This window comes from Myotis daubentonii, chromosome 3 (genome assembly GCF_963259705.1).
Source record: "Myotis daubentonii chromosome 3, mMyoDau2.1, whole genome shotgun sequence".
In the NCBI taxonomy this organism is placed as follows: Eukaryota; Metazoa; Chordata; class Mammalia; order Chiroptera; family Vespertilionidae; genus Myotis; species Myotis daubentonii.
The window spans coordinates 213,154,211-213,176,913 of NC_081842.1; the positions used below are offsets into that span (position 1 = coordinate 213,154,211).

The following is a 22,703-nucleotide window of genomic DNA, read 5'->3' on the forward strand; positions in this document are numbered from 1 at the left end:
CTCAAAGGTGGAACAACCCAGTGCCCATCGACATGGGCAGATAAACATACAATGGAATGTTGTTCAGCCTTCAGGGGGAAGGACATTCTGACACATGCTACCAGGTCAGGCACCGTGAGGGTTATGTGAGTGAAATAAGCCAGCCACAAGAGGATAAAATTGCATGATTCCACATACATATGAACTTCCTGGAGTACTCGATTCATAGAGTAGAATGGTAGTTGCCAAAGGGTGGGGGGTGGGGGGAGCTGAGGAGCTAATGTTTAATGGGGACAGAGTTTCAGTTGGGTAAGATGAAAAAGTGCCGGTCCTGGCCAGGTGGCTCAGGTGGTTAGAGCATCCTCCCAATACACCAGGGTTGCAGGTCCCATCCCGGGTCAGGGCACATAGAAGAATCAGCCAATGAACGCATACATAAGCGAACAACAATTCTCTCTCTCTCTCTCTCTCTCTCTCTCTCTCCAAGAAATCAATAAATGTTAATAAATAAATGTCATCATTTTAATGCCATAGATAGTATTATCTTATCCTCTTAAAAATTCCTTCTTTCGACTGGACAAAAATCGTGCACCTATGGATGAGGACAGTGGGTGGGGAGTGAGGACGGAGGGTGGGGCGGGAACTGGGAGGAGGGGAGTTATGGGGGGGAAAAAAAAGAGGAACAAATGTAATAATCTGAACAATAAAGATTTAATCAAAAAAATAAATAAATAAAAATAAAAATTCCTTCTTTCCATGTATGTGTAGTCTAGCTACTAGCCTACCCGTTCTTCTCTCTATACAGAGAAGCGTCAATCATCCAGCAATGGGGGAGGGGCAGAGTTGGCTTTCTTCCTTGCGCTTCTCTATTGGTTGAATTTGGGGTACAGAACACCTATAACTTTCACTTAATCAAATGCAGGCATTCGTTTTAAAACTTGAAAGCTCTACCAGAGAAATGCTCACAGAAATAAAGAATGGCAATACTAGTATCAAACAAAAATGGAATCCAGGCAAACACATTATGAGGAACAAAGAGATAAAAGGTCCAACTTGCCAAGAAAACATAATGTTCATGAACATTGTACCTAATGACACAGCTTTGACATATACAAAGCAAAAATAGAACACAAGGAAAATCTGATGAAAAACAAGCATATTGGGAGACAGGTTTTTTAAAAATATGTTTTTATTGATTTCAGAGAGGAGAGGAGAGGGAGAGATAGAAACATCCAGGATGAGAGAGAATCATTGATCGGCTGCCTCCTGCACGCCCCCTACTGGTGATCAAGCCTGAAATCCGGACTTGTACCCTGATTGGAATCAAACTGTGACGCTCAACCTCTGAGCACACCGGCCGGGCAGGAGATAGATTTTAACACATCTATCTCAGAAATCAACCTTTGTGAAGGTGACAAAACTAAATAAGAATGTGTATTGTTTCCATAATACCATGAATAAACTTAATCTAATAGGTATATGTAGAATTCTGTATGGAAGAAATAGAATATACATTTTTTTTTCCAAATACACTAAACATGCTAAGAAATAGGAATATTCATTAGGCCAAGAAATCACAACACATTTCACCACCCCCCAGAAAACCCACACCAAAGCAAAACGCACACCAGGTAGCACACAAACCACATTCATGAAGCATCATAAGAAATTCACAACAAGGTGCTTATTTGAGAGAGCTCTGCTGGAAGCTCTTGGTGTCAGACCTTCACTCCAAACTCCAGGTGGGCCCCTCACCAGAGTCGTGTGACTCTAGAAAGGCCCTTAACCTCCCTCAGCCTCTGAGTCCTCACTGTAAAGTGGGGAGAAGGAAAGAATCTTCCCCTGTGGGTCCTGCAAACATTAAACTCAATAAATGTGAGTCCCTCCCTTGAGGAAACACGTTAACTAAGTCTCTCCAAAAAGCATGGGCGCAAAAGGTCATGGCTGGTATCAATTCACAAATCCAGAGGGGTAAACTGAGGCACCAAGGGGCCAGGTCAGAGTGCAGTCACCAAATCTCTATGCTCCCCACCTTCTAGGTTCTGTCTCTCCCCAGAGGGGCCCCCCCCCTCTTTGCTGGAAGGAGCCCTGGAGGGGAGGACAGGCTCTTACCTCTGCAGCTCACGCAGGCTGTGCACCGGTTAGCCCTGTCCAGGTAGTAGTCCTGCTGGCACTGCTTCCTGCAGCCGGATGGCCCCTGCGGGCACAGATGCTGTGGGGAGGACCCTGGAAAAGAAGCGGAGAAGCTCCAGGCCAGGCCACCTTGGCAAACTCTCAGGGGCACCCCTTCCACTCTCATCCCCGAAGCCCTTCCCAGCAACACTCCTAAACCCTCCACATGTCAGCGCAACTCATGACGGAGGCATTGATGCCCAAGAGGGCAGGCCTTGCCTCTGGTCGCCTGGCAGGCAGAGCAGCGCGGGTCAGGGAGAAGAGCTGGGCCTGGATTCCAGGGCTGCCACATGCTAAGCAAGTAGCCTTGGGCAAGTGACAGTGACCACAGGGTACTACGTTAACAATAGGATCATTGAAAGGATTAAAGGGACTGTGAAGACAAGCATGCGTAGTCCCACAGCAGTCCAGGCACACAGCAGGCACTGGGTGAGCACTGTTTGGGGTTTGTTTTTTACTATATTTTTATTGATTTCAAAGAGGAAGAGAGAGGGAGAGAGAGATAGAAACATCACTGATGAGAGAGAATCATTGATTGACTGCCTCCTGCACACCCCACACTGGGGATCAAGCCTGCAATCCGAACATGTGCCCGACTGGGAATCAAACTGTGACCTCCTGGTTCATAGGCTGACACTCAACCACTGAGCCACACTGGCTGGGCAGGAGCACTGTCCTTACCATTCCCAGAGTCCCCTGCATTGTGGGAACCGGGGAGCCGTAGTCCTAATCCAGCCTGACTGAGAGCTGGCAAAGCACCCAGCAGTCCGTGATGGGAGAGGCATGATGCTGAGACCAAATGCACGGGGCAGATGTCTTGGGAAAGTCCTGGATGTCCACAGGGTGTTCACCTGTCCTGCCCCACTTTATGTCTGTGAGTTCTAGCCAGGATGTCTCCAACAGCCTTCAACTGAGCACGTGCCCCAGGCAGGCCAATCAGAATGCTTCATCCTTGAGGATGGGCACATGACCCAGGCAGACCAATCAGAATGCTTCATCCTTGAGGCTGGACACATGACCCAGGCAGACCAATCAGAATACTTCATCCTTCAAAATTAGCACGTGACCCAGGCAGCCCAATCAGAATGCATCTTCTTCAACACTGTGATTGGTTCATGGGACCCATGCCAGCCAATGAGCCCATCTCTGAGTTTCACAAAAGCTACTGGAAAAGAGCCCCCTCTTTACTGGTTCCTGGTTCAAAGGGCAGTTTGGGCCAGAGCTGCCCTGTCCTGGCTGCTGCAGCTCGGGCTGGGTCCACCTGAGAAGGAGGTGACTCAGAGGCCAGGACAGGCCACAGACGCGGAGAAATGGACTCCTGATGACGTCACTCAAACCCGAATCTATGGCGCCATGGATTTCTCTGTCATTGAGCCCGTTGTTTCTCTTTTGTCTTGTTTGGACCTGAGTCAGGCTTCTGTTACTTACAACCAAAAGGCTCTAGACCAGGGGTTCTCAGCATTGCCCGGGCCCCTTAGTCATTAGGGGGCGCCTGTGGACACTGCTCAGAATGATGTTTTCAGTGCACAGAATTCGAGGCCCAGTGACTCATTTGAGGGTGGGATTTTCCCGCTCAACTCACAGCTCCGGAGCGGCTGGGCGGACGGGCGCAGGCACTGATTGCGGGACTGAAGATGAGGCCCCGCTCCCAGGGAGCTGACCCTCCAGCCGGGGGAGGAGAGGGCAGCGAGTCACATGGAAATCACGTTCGCTCCCAACGTGGATACAAACTGGAGAGGAAAGCAGGAGCGGGGGACAGGGGTGGGGGGCAGCGGGGCTGGAGAGGGAGCCCTCGGTCTGGTGGCCCACCCGGCCCACAGGACGCAAGGAGGCTGCAGAGAGGTTCCGGGCAGTGGGCACTGGGCGGGCCAAGGCCCCGAGGGAGGCCCAGCTGGGCCTGAGCAGAGAGCAGAAAGGCCGCAGGGGCTGGAGCAGATGGAGCCCAGCGTGCTGAGTGTTGACTCATTTCTCTTCTCTTCTTTCCCGTATTCCACAGAGGTCTTCTCCGCTATCACTTTCACAATCAGAAACAAAGGGGTTCAGAGAGGCTGCGAGCTGCGGTGTCGCTCTCAGAATTGGTTCCCAAGTGTCCTCTGTACCCCCCGCCTCCAGCCACCTCTGCTCCGGCCTCTGATCAGCGGCTTCTGACTCCAAATGTCTGTCTGTCCTAACATTTCCGTCACCGCTCCCACCTCTGGCTGAGCTTTGGGGCGGCCAGGCAACCCCAGCTGCTTGGGCCCCAGAAACTGCCCTGAGTCTGGGCCGCAGGCCCCTCTCCCCTCCCCTCCCCCTCCCCTTCAGGCCCTGTGTTTCTGCCACATGGAACCCCACCCAGTCCCTGAGTGGCCCCCCTTGCTCACTCCAGGCCTTGGCATCCTCCGTGCCCTCTGACCAGAGCCCTCCTCCCTCCTCCCACCGTGGCCTGGCACAGCCCTCAGGACTCCTTGGGATGCCGGCTCCTCGAGGAAGCCCCCCTGAATGTTCCAACCAGTTCAGGTCCCCCGGGAGCGTGTTCCCACAACTCCCAGCAGCACCGCCCTAGATGCTAACAGCCTGTCGCAAGGGCTTCCCAGCCCACAGGCCACCCTTCTTGGGGAGCCGCCCCATCCCACCTCTGCCCCTGGCAGTGGCCCAGGGCAGTCCTGGCTCGGGGACCAGAGCGGAGGTGAACATCTGGACTCATCGGAGCCCTCAGTGCTTTGTTCTTGGCTTTGGAGTTGGGGGTGAAAGATGTTTGCCTGGTGTTTCTCCTGTTTCCCAGGGGAACTGCAGGCGCGGAGGGGGACTGTGGGCCAGCCAGGCTTGGCCAGGGGCAGGGCGGCCTCCTCTCCTCCCTGCTCGCCGCCCTGGCAGAAACCCTCGGCTCCTGGCACAAGGTGGGACACACTGCCTTGGCCCCCATCACACCGTGCTCTCCAGCTGGCACCAGGCCTGGCTTCACACGCCCCCCCACACCTGGGCAGGGAGGCCCCTCCCTGCAGGCAGCGGCTCTGGGCCCAATCAGGAGGCTGATCCTGGAAGCAGCGTACAGAGTAAGTGAGGGGTTTGGGCTCCTCTCGGATATGCTCTGCTGCCTCCCAAATGCAATGCCATGGGGGTCGGCACCAAATAAGATGGAAGGGCTTGGGGTCCCGAGTTAGACGGCCACATGCGACCCCCACCTGAGCCACTTACTGGCCCGGGACCATGGCCAAATCCCTGAGCCGCACCGTGTTCCCCGTCCGGTTCAGTGAGCTCATATGTAGGCAAAGGGCTCAGCACAGTGGCTGGCACGGTGCACGCTCCATCCATGTCAATCACAGCCACTGTGATGAAGCAGCGAGTGAGCTCCCCGTCACCAGGGGTGTGTAAGCAGAGGGCTGGGGATCAGCTGTCAAGGATGCTGGAAAGGACTTTAGGGGCCTGGGCCAGAGAAGAGGTTCGGTGACATCTGACTTCTCAGTTTCAAAGGTCCCCTGTTTCCTTCCTGCACCAGCCGCCCCCGCGCCCTGCCACACAGCTGAGCGCCGACGGCGGAGGGGAGGACGGTGAAATGTCAGAAATTTCCCCAACACACGGAGGAAGGGGTTTTTGTGGGCTTTTCGTTTTTCCTCTCTCGTCTGCCCGGAAGCACAAGGTCAATAAAACTCCGCCAAAATGCCCCTCCCACCACAGCGGCAGGAGGTGCTCAGCCACCCCCAGTCACTGCAGGGCCGCGGGGCAAAGGGCGCCCCTCCCCCTCCCGGTCATAGTGTCTAAGTGGAGGGAGGCTGGCACCAGATGCCTCTCTCCCCACCCGCGCTCTGGCAAGGCCCCGCCAGGCTGGGGTCACGGGAGCCGGAGGATGTGGGAAGTGTCTGCCTTTCTCGTGCAGCTGGGATCGTGGGACAGACAGCAGGAGGGCCAGTGGGCCACACGCTCCGGAACTCTGGCTGCAGTCGGCCTGGGAGAAGCAGGGTGTGACCAGCCACACAGCATGGGCTGGTGAGGGCAGGCTTCCTGGAGGAAGGGGTGCAGGACTGCAGCGGGGGTGGGGGGGCGGGGGGGGCAGTGGGGGAGGGCATCCCAGGTGCCCACAGGCATGAACAGAGGCCCAGAGATGGGAAAGCTCACAGTAGGTCCAGAGGACACCAAGCACAGCAGCTCCTACAGAAAGGCCACGGCAGAAAAAGCCGGAAAGGCGACCAGTGGCCTCGCTGTGAGAAGGAGCAATAAACAATGTCTGAGGGCTGCATGGACGAGTGGATGGAAAGGGGGTGGGGAGGGGTGGGGATGGATGGGAGGGTAGATGGGAGGGGGAGGGGTGGCCCTATGGACTGAACTGTGTCCCCTCCAGATTCATATGTTGAAGCCCTAACCACCGATGTGACTATATTTGGAGACAGGGCTTTTGGGAGGTCATTAAGGCTAAATGGGGTCATAAGGATGGGGCCCTGATCCAACAGGATTGGTGGCCTTATTAGAAGAGAAAGAGATCTCCTCTCATCTCTCTCTCTCTCTCTCTCTCTCCCCTCCCGCCCCACCCAGCCATAGAAGGCAGCTGTCTGAAAGCCAAGAAGAGATTTTTGACCAGAAACCAAGCCCTTCCAATACTTTGATCTTAAGATCTGTAGCCTCCAGAACTGAGAGCATAAATGTCTTTGGCCTAAGCCCCCCAGGCTCTGGTGTTTTGCTATGGCAGCTTGAGCAAACTGAGACAGGTGGCTAGATGGATAGGGGATGGGAAGAGGGATGGGAGAGGGGAGGAGGGGGATCTGAGGAGACGACAGGAGGGCCAGGGGGTGAAAAGACAGGCAAGTGGACAGGCAGGAACATGGGTGGGTGGGTGGCCAGCCAGTTAGGCACAAGGGCCACAAACACTAAGAACAGACAAACACAGGGGCCCACCTGACATACACTTCAAAACCAACACTAACCCACAAAACAAAGGCAAGAAAGTTCTATTTTTCCCCTATAATGACTGAGCAATTTTTGGAAATAGAAAATATCAAATTCTTTCCCTAAATGCTTCTCTGGGTCCTCCGTTGGCCTGAGCATGGGCTCCTTTGGCCCTCGTGGTCTGGGGACAGATGGACCAGGGTTCCTGCCCAGCTCAGGCCATAGGTCCCCAGTGACCTGTGCATTGTGGCCTGTCACCCACCAGATGGCAACACTTGGAGGCCGAGAGGATGGGCGTCCAGGCTGCAGTCTGTAAATGAAGGGCGGGCAGGGGATATCGACAGCTTGACTCTGGGGTCACAGAACCCTGGCTCCAGCCCAGCTAGTTCTTCCATTTCCCAGTTCGTGACCTTGGGCAAGTTCCTTAACCTTGCAGCACCCCCATAGCCTCATCTGCAAAATGAGAATCCTGAAGGATAATTGTGAGGATCTGATGAGACGAAGCAATGCATGTGAAAGTCTCAGCCTAGTGCACATATAGTACATGCTCTATGAGGAGCAGCTAGTAATTAAAAACAAGAATTCACAGCCCGACCGGCATAGCTCAGTGGTTGAACGGCGACCTATGAACCAAAAGGTCACGGTTCGATTCCCGGTCATGGCCTATGCCCAGGTTGCAGGCTCAGCCCCAGTGTGGGGTGTGCAGGAGGCAGCCGATCAATGATTCTCTCTCATCGTTGATGTTTCTCTCTCTCTCTCCCTCTCCCTTCCTCTCTGAAATCAATATATATAACAAGAACTCATGGCGGGATGGCTTTCAGAACCGATAGTCAACATGACAGTGATGACGTTGGCTCCCGTCTTGCCCACACCCCAGTCCCCCTCCCCCAGCCCCAGCACCCCACTCACCCTCAGGGCAGCGGTAACAGCACCTCCCGGCAGCCTTGTCATAGTGGCGGTTGGGGTCTCCAGCACAGGGGTCCGTGGGGGCTCGACCCTAGAGGGTAAGATGAACTGGTGAGGCCCGGTGGATCCCAGACACCCATCTTCCCTCCAGACCAGTGGTTCTCAACCTTCCTAATACCACGACCCTTTAATACAGTTCCCCATGTTGTGCTGACCCCCAACCATGAAATTATTTTCGTTGCTACTCCATAACTGTAATTTTGCTACTGTTATGAATTATAATGTAAATATCTGACATGCAGGATGTATTTTCATTGTTACAAATTAAACATAATTAAAGCATAGTGATTAATCACAAAACAATACGTAATTATATATGTGTTTTCCAATGGTCTTAGGTGACCCCTGTGAAAGGGTCGTTCGACCCCCAGGTTGAGAACCGCTGCTCCAGACCCTCAGGTCCCAGGAGGCCAGGTCTCCACTCACTGTCAAGGCCAGGCCTGAGACCAAGCCTCATGTTACCAAAGGGACAGAAACACCTGTTCTCACGTCTCCTCGAACTCCAGCCTCCATAACTCAAGACTCCCTGGTTGAGCTTCAACTTATGAACCAGGAGACCACAGTTCAATTCCCGGTCAGAGCCCCTGCCAGGGTTACCAGCTCGATCCCCAGTGTGGGGTGAGCGGGAGGCAGCCCATCAATGGTTCTCACTCATCATTGCTGTTTCTATCTCTCTCCCTCTCTCTGAAATCAATAAAAATATATTTTTAAAAAGAGAGAGGAAAGTCTTGCTGAAACTTTGGGGAAGGACTTCTGTCCTTCCTGATAGAATGAAAGGGGGGCATGAAGCAGGTTTCTGGGTTCACCCACAACCAGGAGCTCCAGGGAGGGAGGGTGGGGGAGGGGAGAGACCAGGTGGGAGGGAGCCTGACCCACCAGGGTACCTACAGCAGCCCCGATGGTGCCTGACAGACAGGAGGGGCCACCTATGGGATGTGTGGGGTGGGGCCCTCTTGGTTCGGGGGAGAAAAGCAGAAGCCATTTACCCCCACCCCAGAGGCCAGGCTGCCTAAGGGGCTTCTCTGCTCTTCTCTCCACTCAAGGGAAGAGTGAAAAATGAAAACATTTTTCTATTAAGGTCAGAGAGCAGCCAGGAGGCCTGTGTAACAGGAGGTGGTGGGTACGTGAAGCGTGCATAACATTCTTCTCTTTTTGCTCACCTGAAACATCACCACATAAATTTGAAATAATAAATATCACCTGACGTTTGCACACCTCCAGGCACCAGCTTTGCCCGCGCACGCCCAGCCTCCTCCCTCCAGTGAGCCAGGCTGCTGGGCCTCTCCAGGGGCAGGGACCTGCTGGGACCACCTAGGTCCTCCCTGGCCCAAAGCATCCACCAAGTGAGCCTGGAAGCCTATGGGTGGTTGGGCCGGGGTGAGGGTTCAGCCCTGCTGGGCCTGCTGAGCGCGGGGAAATTTCTGGGGCCTGGGCTTTCCCCGCCCAGCCTGCCTGCTCATCTCATCAACAGCTATGGGCTCCCCAGAGCCCGGGGACAGAGGAGGGGAGCCTGGCTGCCCTTCAGCTCCTGCTGCCACAGCCCAGGCCATTGGAGGGGTGTAAGGAGCAGAGAACAGGGAACTCACTGTATCTAGTATCACTGACCCCGTCACACATCTCTTTTATGCCACCCAGCCCTCTGGGGCCAGATCACCACCCCATGTCACAGGTGAGGAAACTGCACCTGAGGGGGCAATCACCCACCCACAGCCACACAGCAATAAGGGCAGAGAGGACATTGGAGCTTTCCTGTGTTCCCAGTTCTCTCCCCCTCTCTGGGTCACAGGCTTCCCCCATCTACATACATAAAACCTAAGTGACCACCACAACCGAATGGACAACCAAACAGGCTGCCTGGGGCGGCCAGGCCAGCAGGGGGGTCAGTTGGGGCAACCATGCCAGCGGGGGGGAGGGACAGTAGGGGGCAACCAGGCAGGCAGGCAGGTGAGCAGTTAGGAGCCAGTGGTCCCAGATTATGAGAGGGATGTCTGACTGCCAGTTTAGGCCCGATCCTAGGCAGTTGTACAACCCCCGAGGGGTCCCGGATTATAGAGGGTGCAGGCTGGGCTTAGGGGACACCCCCCCCCCGTGCATGAATTTCATGCACCGGGCCTCTAGTCCTATGTAATAAAAGCCTAATATGCAAATAGACCAAACGGCAGAACGACTGGCTCCTATGATGCGCACTGACCACCACGGGGCAGGTGCTCAATGCAGGAGCTGCCCCCAGCCCACAGGCCCTAGGCCAGCCAAGGCGGGTGCCAGCGGGGGGCCCCACTGGATCACCCCACCAGTCATCCCACAGATCGTTGCTGATCGCCGGCCAGGCCTAGGGACCCTACCCATTCACGAATTTCGTGCACTGGGCCTCTAGTTTTAAATAACAATGTCCTAAGAAGGGCCTATCGTATCTGTGGTCTTTCTACCAAAAGTCCATAATCCGAACCAAATCATGAGGAAACATCAGATAAAGCCTAACCAAAGGCCTTTCTACAAAACAACTAGCCTGGACTCTTTAAAAATGCCAATGATGAAACAAAGAAGAGCTGTGGAAAGTTCCAGAATAAAGGAGACTAGAGAGATGGGATGACTAAACGCAATGTCTGGGCTGGACCCCGAGTCGAGGTGGAAGGCAGGGATCGCTGTAAAGGAGAATTTGAGGTGTGATGAAATGTGAACGAGGACTTTATGTCTGATTATGTTGTACCCATGTCGAATGCCTGAATGTGAACTTAAGGCAGAGATGCCCTTGTTGGAGAAGATGCTGATATGTTTAGGGTGAAGGATCAAAATGTCTGCAACAAACTTGCAAATGGCTCAGTAAAATATAATAATAATAATAATAATAATAGTAGTAGTAGTAATGTATATACATAGAGAGAGAGAAATAAAACAATTGTATAAAACCACATAGATAAATAGCAGCTCAACAATAAATCTGTGTAAGGCCATGGCTTGCCACCAGGGGGAGCTGTCTTCCTGCTGTCCAGAGGGGCAATTGTAGCCCATCAGAGCCCCACCAAGGGAGTAGAGGACCGGGGGCCTCCGTTTCATATGGGGCTTATGGGGAAGGGGCTACTCCTCTAAACCTATGGCGGTGCTGGACCCCAGCTCCCCCAGACATTCCCAGAGATGTAGGTGGGGCCGAGGTGGGGGCACCACTCCCCCCCCCCCCCCTCCACCCCACTCCCACTGGGCTGGCCTTCTCTGGCGGAGACACCGGGGAATTTTTTGTTGTTGTCTATGATGTCATCGCTTTACAGGCACCCAGAAAATGGGGTCAATGCAATGCATGTAGACGTAGCAACAGCAGTTACTGAACCCTCAGCCCTGAGAGACCCTGTTACCATGGAAGCTAGTCTGTGAGGAGAAAGACCCGCCCAAGTTCACACCTTGTGGCGGGTCAGGCGCTGAGTGCAGGTCAGCTGACTGCTGACCACCACACAAGCGCACGGAGCACCTACTGTGTGCCAGAGAGCTGGGTGGGCCCCGAGCGCCCTCCAGGAGCTGCGGCTCCAGTGGGGAAGCCACCCCACCTTCCCAGGGCATTCCCAGGCGGTAAGTAGAAAGAGGTGGCACCTGGGGACCTGAGCTTCGCCCTTGCAGCACTGTCTGTGGTCCCCAAGACCTGGTCCAGTCTCATGCCCCAGGCACAGCGCTCACCCCCAGCTCCATTCATCACTCTCTCTGCCTTCTCTCCCATCTTCCCACTGCCCCACCTCCATGGTCTCCCACTGCCCACTCACAGGGGCCCCTCACCCACCCCAGCTCCTGGCAGAGAGGGCAGCAGCCTGGGCACCTATGTTAGCGGCAGACCGGGAAGTCTGACCTCCTGAGTTCCAAGGGCCCCACCAGTTGCCACTGGCCATGGGCCCAGCCCCTGGACAGCCCATCAGCTCCCGCTGCCCCTGGGGAAGGGGGAGACACAGCTGGGCTGGGCTCTGGCCATGGCCTGGGAGGGAAGCGGGGACAGAACGGGGAGAGTGGGAGGGGGAAGCCCGAGGCCTGGAAGGGGGGCTTTTGGGTGGGGTTCCCCGGCAGGTTCGAGGCAGAGCAAGGTGTCCGCAGAGTGATGAGCTGTACAACCAAAGGCCTGTTGCTCAACCTTAGTGGCATCAAGATAAAGAGAGAGTGGCCTGAAACCTTCCCATTTCAAGGCCTGTCTAGTTTCAGATGGTTTGGTTTTCCCTATAAAACCTGGTAAATATCACTTCCAGAAAGCCCCACCTGGCTCAGCGTGGAGAGGAACCGGGGCTGGGCCACACCTGTAGCAGCTGAGCGTCTACAGTGGGGAGGGGGCGCTGGGGTGGAAGAGTGCAATCAAACACAAAATATCCAAAGGGGCCAGAGCTGGGCAGAGCGGGGAGGGGCACCCCAAATCCATCCTGAGGGGCCCTCACCTCTATTACTCAAGGTGAGGAACCTGGGCCAGCAGCACTGGCATCCCTTGTGAACTTGCTCAAAATGCAGAATCCCAGGCCCCACCCTATACCTACTATCCATCCCATTTTACACATGGAGAAACTGAGGCACAGAGAGGTCAAGAAACTTGCCTAAGTCACACAGCCAGGCAGCGTGAGAGCCTGGGTCGTCTTGCACAGCCTCTCACCCACCAGGCTCTCCTGTCCAGTTCTGCCCTCAAATCCACCAGCTCCTCCTCACCTCCCTACTACCTGGTCTTGACAGTGGCCGTCTAAGGGCCTTCTCACACCCACCCATCCCCCATAGCCCACTCACAGTGCGACGCCAGAGGGACCTTTTCAAAACACACAGCTGCTCCCCTCCCCACCCCTCCCCCATGGAAGACACTCAGATGGCTTCAACCCGCCTAGGCCTGGAGCCCAACGTCCTGACGATGGCCCAGGAGACCCGGCCCCTGGCCCGGGCTCATCTGGCCTGTGCCTCCTCTGGCACCTGTCCCCCCAGCCTTCCTCCCATCCCCACTTACACCCCCTCCCTCCCTGCCTCCCTCCCTCCAGCAGCCTTGCGCACGCTGTTCCCCTGACCACCCCATTCCCCTCGTCCAGAACACCCCAACTCCTCCTTGAGGCCTCACTCCGGCATGCCTCCTCCTCAGGACCCCTCCCTGGCCACCCATCCAGGTCAGGTCTCAGCGGCTAAGTCAAGGTGTGGGCAGGGCTGGGTCCTTGCGGGAGCCTCTAGGGGAGAGTCCATTTCCTTGTGGTTCTCACTTTAAATACCCCGCCCCCCCGGGCCCCGACACACAGCCTGTCCCTGCCGCATGCAGGCCGCATCCCTCCTGCTGCCACACTGTGTGCCGGAGCCAGGGAGGCTCCCCCAGGTCCCACCTCTGGCCTCCAGGGAGCTGAGGGGCAGTATGCGTGGCCCTGTGCTGGCCAGCCCCATGGCTGGAGGTAAAACCCAACGAAGGCAGACACAGAAGCAGCCATAGCAGATGAACTCTGGAGGCCTGGCGGACGGAGCCCGGGCACCGGGGAGCACCTTCTCTGGGATGGAGCTTACTACAGTGGCCATCCTCACCGAGAATCTCCCAGGTGGGAGGCAAGGAGGAGATGAGACGGGGTCTGTGGTCAGCAGAACAGGGGCTCTCAAAGATGCCCACGTCCTAATCTCCAGAACCTCTGACTATATCACCTTCAGGCCAAAGGGAATTAAGGTTGCTAATCAGTGACCCTGAGATGGGTGGGTGATCCTGGATTATCTGGGTGGTCCCAATGTCACCACAAGGGTCCTTCAAAATGTGTGTGTGTGTGTGTGTGTGTGTGTGTGTGTGTGTGTGTGTGTGTGAGAGAGAGAGAGAGAGAGAGAGAGACAGAGAGAGAGAGAGACAGAGACAGAGAGAGAGAGAGTTGGGGAAGACGTGATGATGACGGAAGCAGGGTCAGAGAGATGCTCTGCAGCTGGCGTGAAGACAGAGGAAGGGGCCACAAGCCAAGGAATGCAGGTGGCCTCCAGCAGCTGGAAAGGCAAGGGCCTGGATTTTCCCCAGAGTCTCCAGGGAGGAAGGCAGCCATGACTCTGGCCCAGTGACAACGGTTTCGGACTTATGAACCGAAAGATCATCACTTGCGTTGGTTCAAGCCACTGAGCTTGTGGTAATGACCGCCACAATAGGAAACTAAAACAGGGCCCCGCCTGAGAAGGCAAAGAATAAACCTAAGTCCCCTACCATCACACAGAGGATTCAGGCGCTGGGCTCGGTGCTCGGGGACACAAAAGCCGATTCTAGACTGTTCCATGTCATGAGTCAGCTCCCAGAACAGGCCCATGGGAGAGAGTAAATAGCAATGCCTGGAAAGAAGATAGGGAAGAAGGAAGGAAGGAAGGAAGGAAGGAAGGAAGGAAGGAAGGAAGGAAGGAAGGAAGGAAGGAAGGGAGGGAGGGAGGGAGGGAGGGAGGGAGGGAAGAAGGGAAGGGAGGGAGGAGACCTCAAAGATGAGATCAGAAAAACACTCGAGTCACAACCACAACGCAGAATAAGCATCATGAAATAGGCAGAGGAAAAAAAAACTAACTTGGTGCCCTGGCCAGTGTGGCTCAGTTGCTTGGGCATCACCCCACGCACCAAGAGTTTGCTGGTTTGATTCCCAGTCAGGCCACATGGCCGGGTTGTGGGCTCCATCTCCCAGTAGGGGGCGTGCAGGAGGCAGCCAATCAACGATTCTCTCTCATCATTGATGTTTCTATCTCTCGCTTCCTCTCCCTCTCTGAAATCAATAAAAAAATATTTAAAAAAAAATATTTCACTCTTTTCCTCTCTCTCTAAAAACCAATAACATATCTTTTTTCTCTTTTTTAACGAACTTGAGGATTCATGAGGCTTCTTGGGGCAGAAGCACTTCCATGTATGAGCGAAGGTGGGTAAGATCCCGGGGGAGCTGAGGGGATGGGCCCAGGAGGCAGGGCCAGACGGTCAGCCCTGACTTGCCCTTTCCCACATAGTGTCCCATCAAACGCTAGTCTGCAGGATGTCCACAGGTGACCAGCAAAACAAAATAACACAAAGGACCTCTGGATCCCATCTGAGAGGTTTTCACGTGAAATCGTAGGGCCTCTCAGTGCCTCGTATGTGCTCACTTGCTCTCTGATTCTCCAAGAAAAGGTTGGGGGCAGATGGACAAGATGTTTCCCAAACTTAGTTGGCCACAGAACCCTTTTCTCATGGAACTACCACCCCCTGGAAGTGACTTTGGGAAATGTAGCCTTTGGCAATGGGGAGCCACCCATGGTTGTAGAGCAACTAATAGGAGAGAAGAGCCCGGCTGGCGTGGCTCAGTGGTTGAGCGTCGACCTATGAACCAGGAGGACACGGTTCGAGTCCCAGTCAGGGCACATGCCCAGGTTGCGGGCTCCATCCCAGTGTGGGGTGTGCAGGAGGCAGCTAATCAATGATTCTCTCTCATCACTGATGTTTCTCTCTCTTTCCCTCTCCCTTCCTCTCTGAAATCAATAAAAAACATATTTTTAAAAAGATAGGAGAGAAGATGGGTGGGATGGAGGTGAGTACGTCAATGAGACCAAGATCTGGCCTCAAGTCCAAGTTTTGCAGCTGCTGACTCCTCACTTCCCACGGCCGGCCCTGCTGCCCAGAGAGCCCCGCTGGTGCGTGGGCCAGTGGTTCGGGTTACAGTCCCTGGAAGTGTTGGGGTTGCAGCTGGTGTCTGAGCCTGGGGCCTCCTCCCCCACAGACCCAGGGGAGGGGAGGACGGCCCCTGCGGGCCCCCGCAGACCTGGCACAGATCTCCGCACCGTGCTGGTCACACTGTTCTCTGCATCTCTCTTCCCAGGCCGCCACCCTCCAGGGCAAGCCCTGTCCTCGCACACAACAGGCACTTAGCATGGCTAACCTTCACTTGCCCTCGCTCGGAGCCAGGAGCTGTTCTCAGCACTTTTCACATATGAGCTCATGGGATTCTTCCCACAGCCCTGCAAGGTCGCTGGGCTATTACTCCCCTCCTGTGGATGGGGAAAACTGAGGCACAGAGAAGTGACTTAACTTGCCCAAGAGCACCATATGGTGAGGGCCAGAAGCAGGGTTGGCCCAAAAGCCCATACTTTTTTTACTTTTTTAATATTTCAACCCTTAATGTTTGGGGTTTTTAAATATATTTTTATTGATTTCAGAGAGGAAGGGAGAGGGAGAGAGAGAAACATCAATGATAAGGGAGACTCATGGATGAGCTGCCTCCTGCACGCCCCACACTGGGGATCGAGCCCGCAACCCAGGCATGTGCCCTGACCAGGAGTCAAACCGTGACCTCCTGGTTCATAGGTCAACACTCAACCACTGAGCCACGCCAGTCAGGCAAAAGCCCATACTCTTGACCAAGATGCTCTACACTCTCCCAAAAAAAGACAAGCAATGGACCAGATTCAACAAGATGAGGTGTGGTATGTAGACTAAGGGCCCCCAAAGAGGTCCACGTCCTAGTCCCTGGAGCATGTGAATATGAGTATGTGCCCTTACCAGGCAAGGAACTGTGCCCACGCGATTCGGTTCAGGATTCTAAGATGAGGAGAGAGTCCCGGGTCCTCCGTGCGGGCCCGATGGAATCACAGGGGGCGAGTCAGAGAAGGAGAGGCGACAGTGGACGCAGAGGTCGGAGTGGCCGGGGCTGTGGGCCAAGGAATGCAGGCAGCCCCACAAGCTGGGAGAGCAAGGAAACACCCGCCCTGGAGCGTCGGAAGGAATGCGGCCCCGCTGACCTCCTTACCCTCTGGCCTCGGCTCCGAGAGGGTGAACTTGTGTTGTTCTAAACCACCGAGTTTGTGATCATTTGCTACAGCAACCAGGGAAAGCCACTCTAACCGGTTTGGCTCAGTGGATAGAGCGTCGGCCTGCGGACTGAAAAGTCCCAGGTTCGATTCCGGTCAAGGGCATGTACCTTGGTTGAGGCCACATCCCCAGTAGGAGGTGTGCAGGAGGCAACTGATCGATGTTTCTCTCTATCCCTCTCCTTTCCTCTCTGTAAAAAATCAGTAAAACATATTTTTTTAAAAAAAGAGAGAAAGTCAACATAACATGTCAGCAGGATGAGCGGAAGACCCTGCCTTCGGACTGGAACGAATCGACAAGATAACGCGGTGGCCAAGAACATAGAGAATCTCGGGCGACATCAACAGAAGGGAGGGGGTGCCAGCAAGGGAGGTGCTGGTGCCTCTGGGCACTGGCCCAGACGACACCGACACCGGGGATTCTGCAGTCGCCTCTGGTACCAAAGACCGAGATGAGGGGCCCGAGCTCTGCAGAGCGCTCCGTACTTCCACGCTCCAGCCCCACGGGATGCTCGGATGTGGGCAAAACAGACAGACCTGCTGCTTTTCTCCAAAACTCCTCTCTGTCCCGTGCCCAGTTTTCCTGCCTCCGGAAGGAAGCGACAACCATCCGCCCAGAGGCGGAGCCCCCATGGGGACAGGATCCTGCTCCCCCTCCTGCCCTCTGCACCCGCACGCAGGCCTGCGGATTCCGCTCTACAGGACAGTGCTGGCTCTGTGGGCCCTTCCCCTGGACCACAGCCCCAGCCCGGCTCCCTGCTCGCCCGCCCGTCCCACCACAGCAGATGGGAACAGGAATGCCACAGCCTGTCACGGGGTGTCCCTCCCCCTCCGACACCGCAGTCCGCAGAGGTCTGGGTTTTTCCTTACTTCCCTGCGCCTTCGCCACCACATCCCTCCTCACCCACTGCCCCAGCCACGCCGGCTCCTTCCTGTTCCCCCAGCCTTGCTTCTCAGCCCAGATGCTCCTGCTCAGGCTCCGCTGCAGACTCCCTCCTTTCATTCCTGTGCACGTCACCACCTCCTGGAGGCCCTCCTCGTTCCCCTCCTGGTTAAAATCACCTCCACGGCAACTAGCTCCAGCCTGTCGACAAGGGAATGTCAGTTCCATGAGGCAGAGGCTGGCCGGGCTGGGCACGGGGGTGCCCCCAGCATCCAGAACACTCCCTGGCATGCAGTGGGGCTCCATAAATGTTTGGGGAATGAATGGATCGGTAAGAACAGGCCGGTGTTGCTCATTGGTTGGGCGTCACCCATGAACCAGGAGGTCAGGGTTCGATTCCCAGTGAGGGCACGTGCCCAGGTTGCGAGCTCGGTCCTCAGAGAGAAACATGTTTCTCTCTCATCCTTTATGTTTCTGTCTCTCTATCTCTCCCCCTTCCTCTCTCTCTCAAAAGCAATTATGAACAGGCATCGAGCTCATGCCACGTGAGGAAGGAATGCTGGGGGCCCTGGATGGGGCGATTGGCGGGGAGGCCCCGGGGCCCAGGGTGGAAGCCCGCACATGGCTGGCAGGCATTTCCAAGGAAGGCGAGGACAACTTCCTCATGCAGCCCCCGCTTCCACCAGGGCCAATGGGCAGGAGCTTTGAGGAGACAGATTTCAGTGCCTCATACAGACCATCTAATGTGGGTGCTGCCCTGGCCGGTTTGGCTCAGTGGATAGAGTGTCGGCCTGCGGACTGAAGGTCCCAGGTTCTATTCCGGCCAAGGACACATGCCTGGGTTGCAGCCTCGATCCCCAGTAGAGGGTGTGCAGGAGGCAGCCGATCAATGATTCTCTCTCATCATTGATGTTTTTATCTCTCTCTCCCTCTCCCTTCCTCTCTGAAATCAATAAAGAAATACATTTTTTAAAAAAAAATAAATGTGGGTGTTAACTCAGGGTAGCACGAGCGGCCTTGGGTGGGAGTGAGCGCCCCGTCACCAGAGGCCTGCAAGCAGAGGCTGAGTGATTACCTGGAACAGCCTGGAACAAAAGTGCCCGCCTGGAGCCATGCCTGGCACAGGCAGCTGCTCCCGTAAGGTTTTCTAAACTAACGAATCAATGCGTGACTGCATGACTGCATGCATACTTGGATGAATGTCCTCAAAGACCCAGGCGCTCGAGTAAGTGGAATGAGTGGCGTATAGACAGTCCCTGCCCAGCAGCGAGGCCACTGAGAGTGCCCAGTGGATTTTGACCACAGGCAGCGAAGATTCTGGAAGGAGGGCTTGCTTCCCGGAACCCAATAGCTCACGGGTGGGAGGAGAGAGAGATGCCAGGGGACTGGCCCTGACCCAGAGCTGCCTCTGTGGACATTCTCCCCTTCGGGTCTGGGGCTCGGGTCCTGCTCTGCCCCTGACCAGTCCTGGGACGGCGAGCAAGACCCTCCCGGCCTCTGGGCCTCACATCCTCACCTGGAAGTGGGGGCCGTGATCCCAGATGCGTTGCCTCCGGGGCAGTCAGTGCACACGCCCGAGGAGGCCACGCTGGGCTCACCTAACCTCCTGTGCCCGGGACGCCAGCCCCCAGGCGCTCCCCAGGCCCAGACACAGGCATCCCTCCGCCGTTTGACGGTGTTCCCAGGCGAAGTGGGGTGAGGGAGGTGCACACCGGCCTGAGGATGAATCACAACGAACTCAAGAAACGGGTCTAGGTCAGATATGAGTGGGAGCAGCAGCAGAGACTTCCCGTAAGCGCTGCCCTTCTCCCAGCACTGGCTGCTCTCGGGCTGAGTAATGGGTCCCCCCACACCCCACTCGGCTCGCCTTGCTGCCCTGGCCTCTCTGAGGAAGTGGAGGCCTTGACTCCCACCAGCCTGCACCCCCTTTGCCCTGCACGTCCATCAGGGCCCCCCTCTCGGGGTCAGGGTCACCTCATCCAGGCAGACTCTGCCTTCCTGCAGGGATGTGGGTGCCCTGGGAACACCCCCTTTCCTGAACAGACCCGGGCTGTCTGTCCAGCCCTCCTGCCAGGGAATCCCACCATGAGCACTTCCGTCCATGGGAGGTCCCTAGCTCTAGTTATTTATCCCCAGCAAAGAGCCATCAGGGGACCCCTCCCCCAGGCTCACGCAGGGCCCAGGTCCACATCTGGCTGAAAGTAGGGGGCGTAGGGGTGGGAGGGGGGCTTGCCTGTAGCCTCAGCCTGGCCTGGAACATGATTGGGGTGGGAGGGGGAGGGGGAATCCTAAGTTGTCAGGGAAAGACCTTAGGCCTCCCTCCCCAGCACCCCCCCGCCCCCCCACCGGGGTGCCTCTTGGAGAAGGTGGAGGCCAGGGAGGGGAGAGAGCACAGGATTCGTTTCAGCATGGGGGAGTAATCCGGGGTCACTTGGGGAGACTGTGGTATGAGGGGCAGAGGCCAAATCTCTTTCTCAGAATGTGACGCACAGCAAGAACGCAATCCTGACCAGGAAAAAAATGGGTTGAAATGTCAAGCCCTGATTTTTTTTTTTCCAATAATGAACTTTTCAAACGTTTACTGGGGCAACAGAAATGCAAAAGGCTTGAGGGGCCCTGGTCGGAGGCCCCTCCCCCACGGGCACCCCGCCCTGCCAAGAAGTGGCCCAGTGTCTGAGGAGAGAGAGAGAGAGAGAGAGAGGAGAGAGAGAGGAGAGAGAGAGAGAGAGAGGAGAGAGAGAGGAGAGAGAGAGGAGAGAGAGAGAGAGGAGAGAGCGCCGCTCAGACTCTCAGGCGCTCTAGTCGGCGGGAAATGCAAATGAAGACAACAAAGATATGGCCTTATCACTGATCACATTGACAAAAATAAAAACTCCCGATAAGATCAAAAGTCGGTTAGGATGTGGGGAAGCTGCTACTCTCATGCTGGCCGTGGGAGGGCGAGTGGCTGGCCTCCCTGGAAGGCAAGTCAGCAGCCTCTTTCAGTGTGTCCACGTTTTCACCTACACATTCTCCTCTCGGCCTCCTCTCTGAAAGAGGCACACACGCCCCATGCATCCACATGTCAGCCTCCATCAGGGAAGTAGTTAAACTAGGGAACCCCCTCCCACCCCCCACCCCCGCACTGGACAGAATACTGCGTCTCATGTTCAGAGGCGAGCGCGCCTGGAAAGGTCCCAGGACGCACAGCAGACCCTGCAAAGCCCAGCGAAGCACCCTGTGCTCCGGACGCTGCAGTCCGTGCCAGACCCGGCCGAGTCCTAGAAACCAAACACCGGCCGTTCCATCTGTGAAGGAACCAGGGTGAGACGAGGTCCAAAGACTTCACTGTATCTGTAGGGTGTCCGCTTCTGGCGTGGACGGTATAAGGACACGCTCCGTGTGTAATAAAATGCATGTTATTGTTTTTACTTTAAGGAGGGGTTCCACTCCATAGGAAGGAAGCACATGGGCTCCAGCCGCCAAATACGAACACAGCTCCCCGATCACATCCCTCCCTCCCCTTGATCTCCCCATGACCCTGGCACCCCAGACTCTCCCCTCCGCCAGGTCATCAGTAAAGGGCTTAGGGGCTGGGGGTGGGTTCTCCACTGGGTCTCTGTCCTGTCACACAGCCAGCAGCCTCCTCTGCCCTCTGTTGCACGCTGGGGGGGGGGGGGGACAGGGGGGGCTCACGGTGTCCCATTGAGGAGGGAAGGGGTGCCTGTGCAGAGGGAAGGGGGCGCCTGCATTCCCCCTCCTTCTGCCTGAAGCCCTAAGATTCAAAAGCATCTCATCCACCTCTCCCGCCCTCCCTAGACCTTCAGCCAGTGGCTGCCTAGGGGCCAGGGGTGTGCAGCAAGGAGAGCCCCAACAGCAACCTCTCTGGCCCAGGGAGGCCCCCCCTGGCCTGCCCGACCCTGGGGTCCTCACCTCACCTGCCATGACCCCACCCACAAGCAGCCGCTCTCCTGCAGGCAGACCCCAGCTCAGTGGATGAGAAATAAGTGAATAGTCCCAGGTGTCCGCCAGGCGGGGGAGGGCACCCCACTAGCCCTCCCACCTTAGGACACTTGCGCATTCGGGTGCCCCTGCCTGTCACCTGCAGCCCCTCACTCCAGCGGGGGCGGGGAGGGAGGTGAGGGGGCCTCCTTCCTCCTGTGTCCCACCTGCCCCACGCTGTCCTGTCCGGTGTCTGCGGCTCAAGGCAGTGATGGAAAAGAGGGCGCTCTGGACCGCCAGCGCCTCCCCAGGCTCCCGACACCCCCTTACCTGCGGGAAGGCTTGGAGCGCCCCCAGGAGCAACAGCCCCAGCGCTGCTGCGCGGAGAGCGAGAGCGAACATCCCGGGAGGAGGCTGGGCTCAGGCCGCTGGCTCAGCTGGACAGGCAGCCTCGCTGGCGCCCAGCCTCACGCTGTGAAGTTGCCGCTCCTTCCCCAGCGTTCGGCCTTCGCTCACCCCTCCTCTCCCTCCCGGAGGCACAGTGGTTAACCCAGAACTGCTTCAAAGAATGGGCCACCTGGCAGCTGGAGAAAAAAACAGACACGTGCAGAGATGACTCAGAACAAGGCACGCCCCCCTTTGCTGTTCAATGGCTGGTCCTGGATTCGACAGAAGGGGTGGCCCCAGTGCAAGTGGACTGAGGTGCAGGAAGGCAGCTCCCACCCTGGAGGGAGGGGCTCCCAGGAGATGGGGGGTCTCCGGCTGGTCCCAACGCTCCATTGCACGCCCACCCCAAGGAAAAGCAAACCTGAGTAGGTTCCTACTCCTGTCACCAACCAGCTCACACTTCTCTCCTCCCTGGAGAGGCCCTGGAGGAGGAAGACTGCGGGGAGAGCCCCCAACAACCACTCACCCCATTCATGTGTGTCTATTGTAAATGCAACAGTAGATGGACGCTAGAGGGATGAGGAGGGGGTGGGGGGGTGGGGGGGTGGGGAGGAGTGGGGAGGTGGATGGATGGGTGGATGAGTGGGTGGGTAGGTGAGTGAATGGGTGGGTGGGTAGATGAATAAATGGGTGGGTGAGTGAATGGGTGGGTGGTGAGGGGACGGGTGAGTGGGTAGGTAGATGAATAGATGGGTGGGTGGTGAGGGGATGGGTGAGTGGG

At 56.2% G+C, this 22,703-nt stretch overlaps 1 protein-coding gene across 1 annotated transcript in view; it reads right to left on the reverse strand.

Moving 5' to 3' along the window:
* TNFRSF8 (TNF receptor superfamily member 8) overlaps positions 1-22,076 on the reverse strand; it is a 64,489-nt gene extending 42,413 nt beyond the window's left edge. Inside the window, exons 1-3 of the mRNA XM_059691226.1 lie at positions 21,866-22,076; positions 7,918-8,005; positions 2,092-2,205 (exon numbers count right to left, since the gene is read on the reverse strand). Of these exons, the coding sequence (XP_059547209.1) occupies positions 2,092-2,205; positions 7,918-8,005; positions 21,866-21,937 (274 nt within the window). The 5' untranslated portion in view covers positions 21,938-22,076. The remainder of the gene's footprint in view (positions 1-2,091; positions 2,206-7,917; positions 8,006-21,865) is intronic.
* Positions 22,077-22,703: the final 627 nt, after the last annotated feature.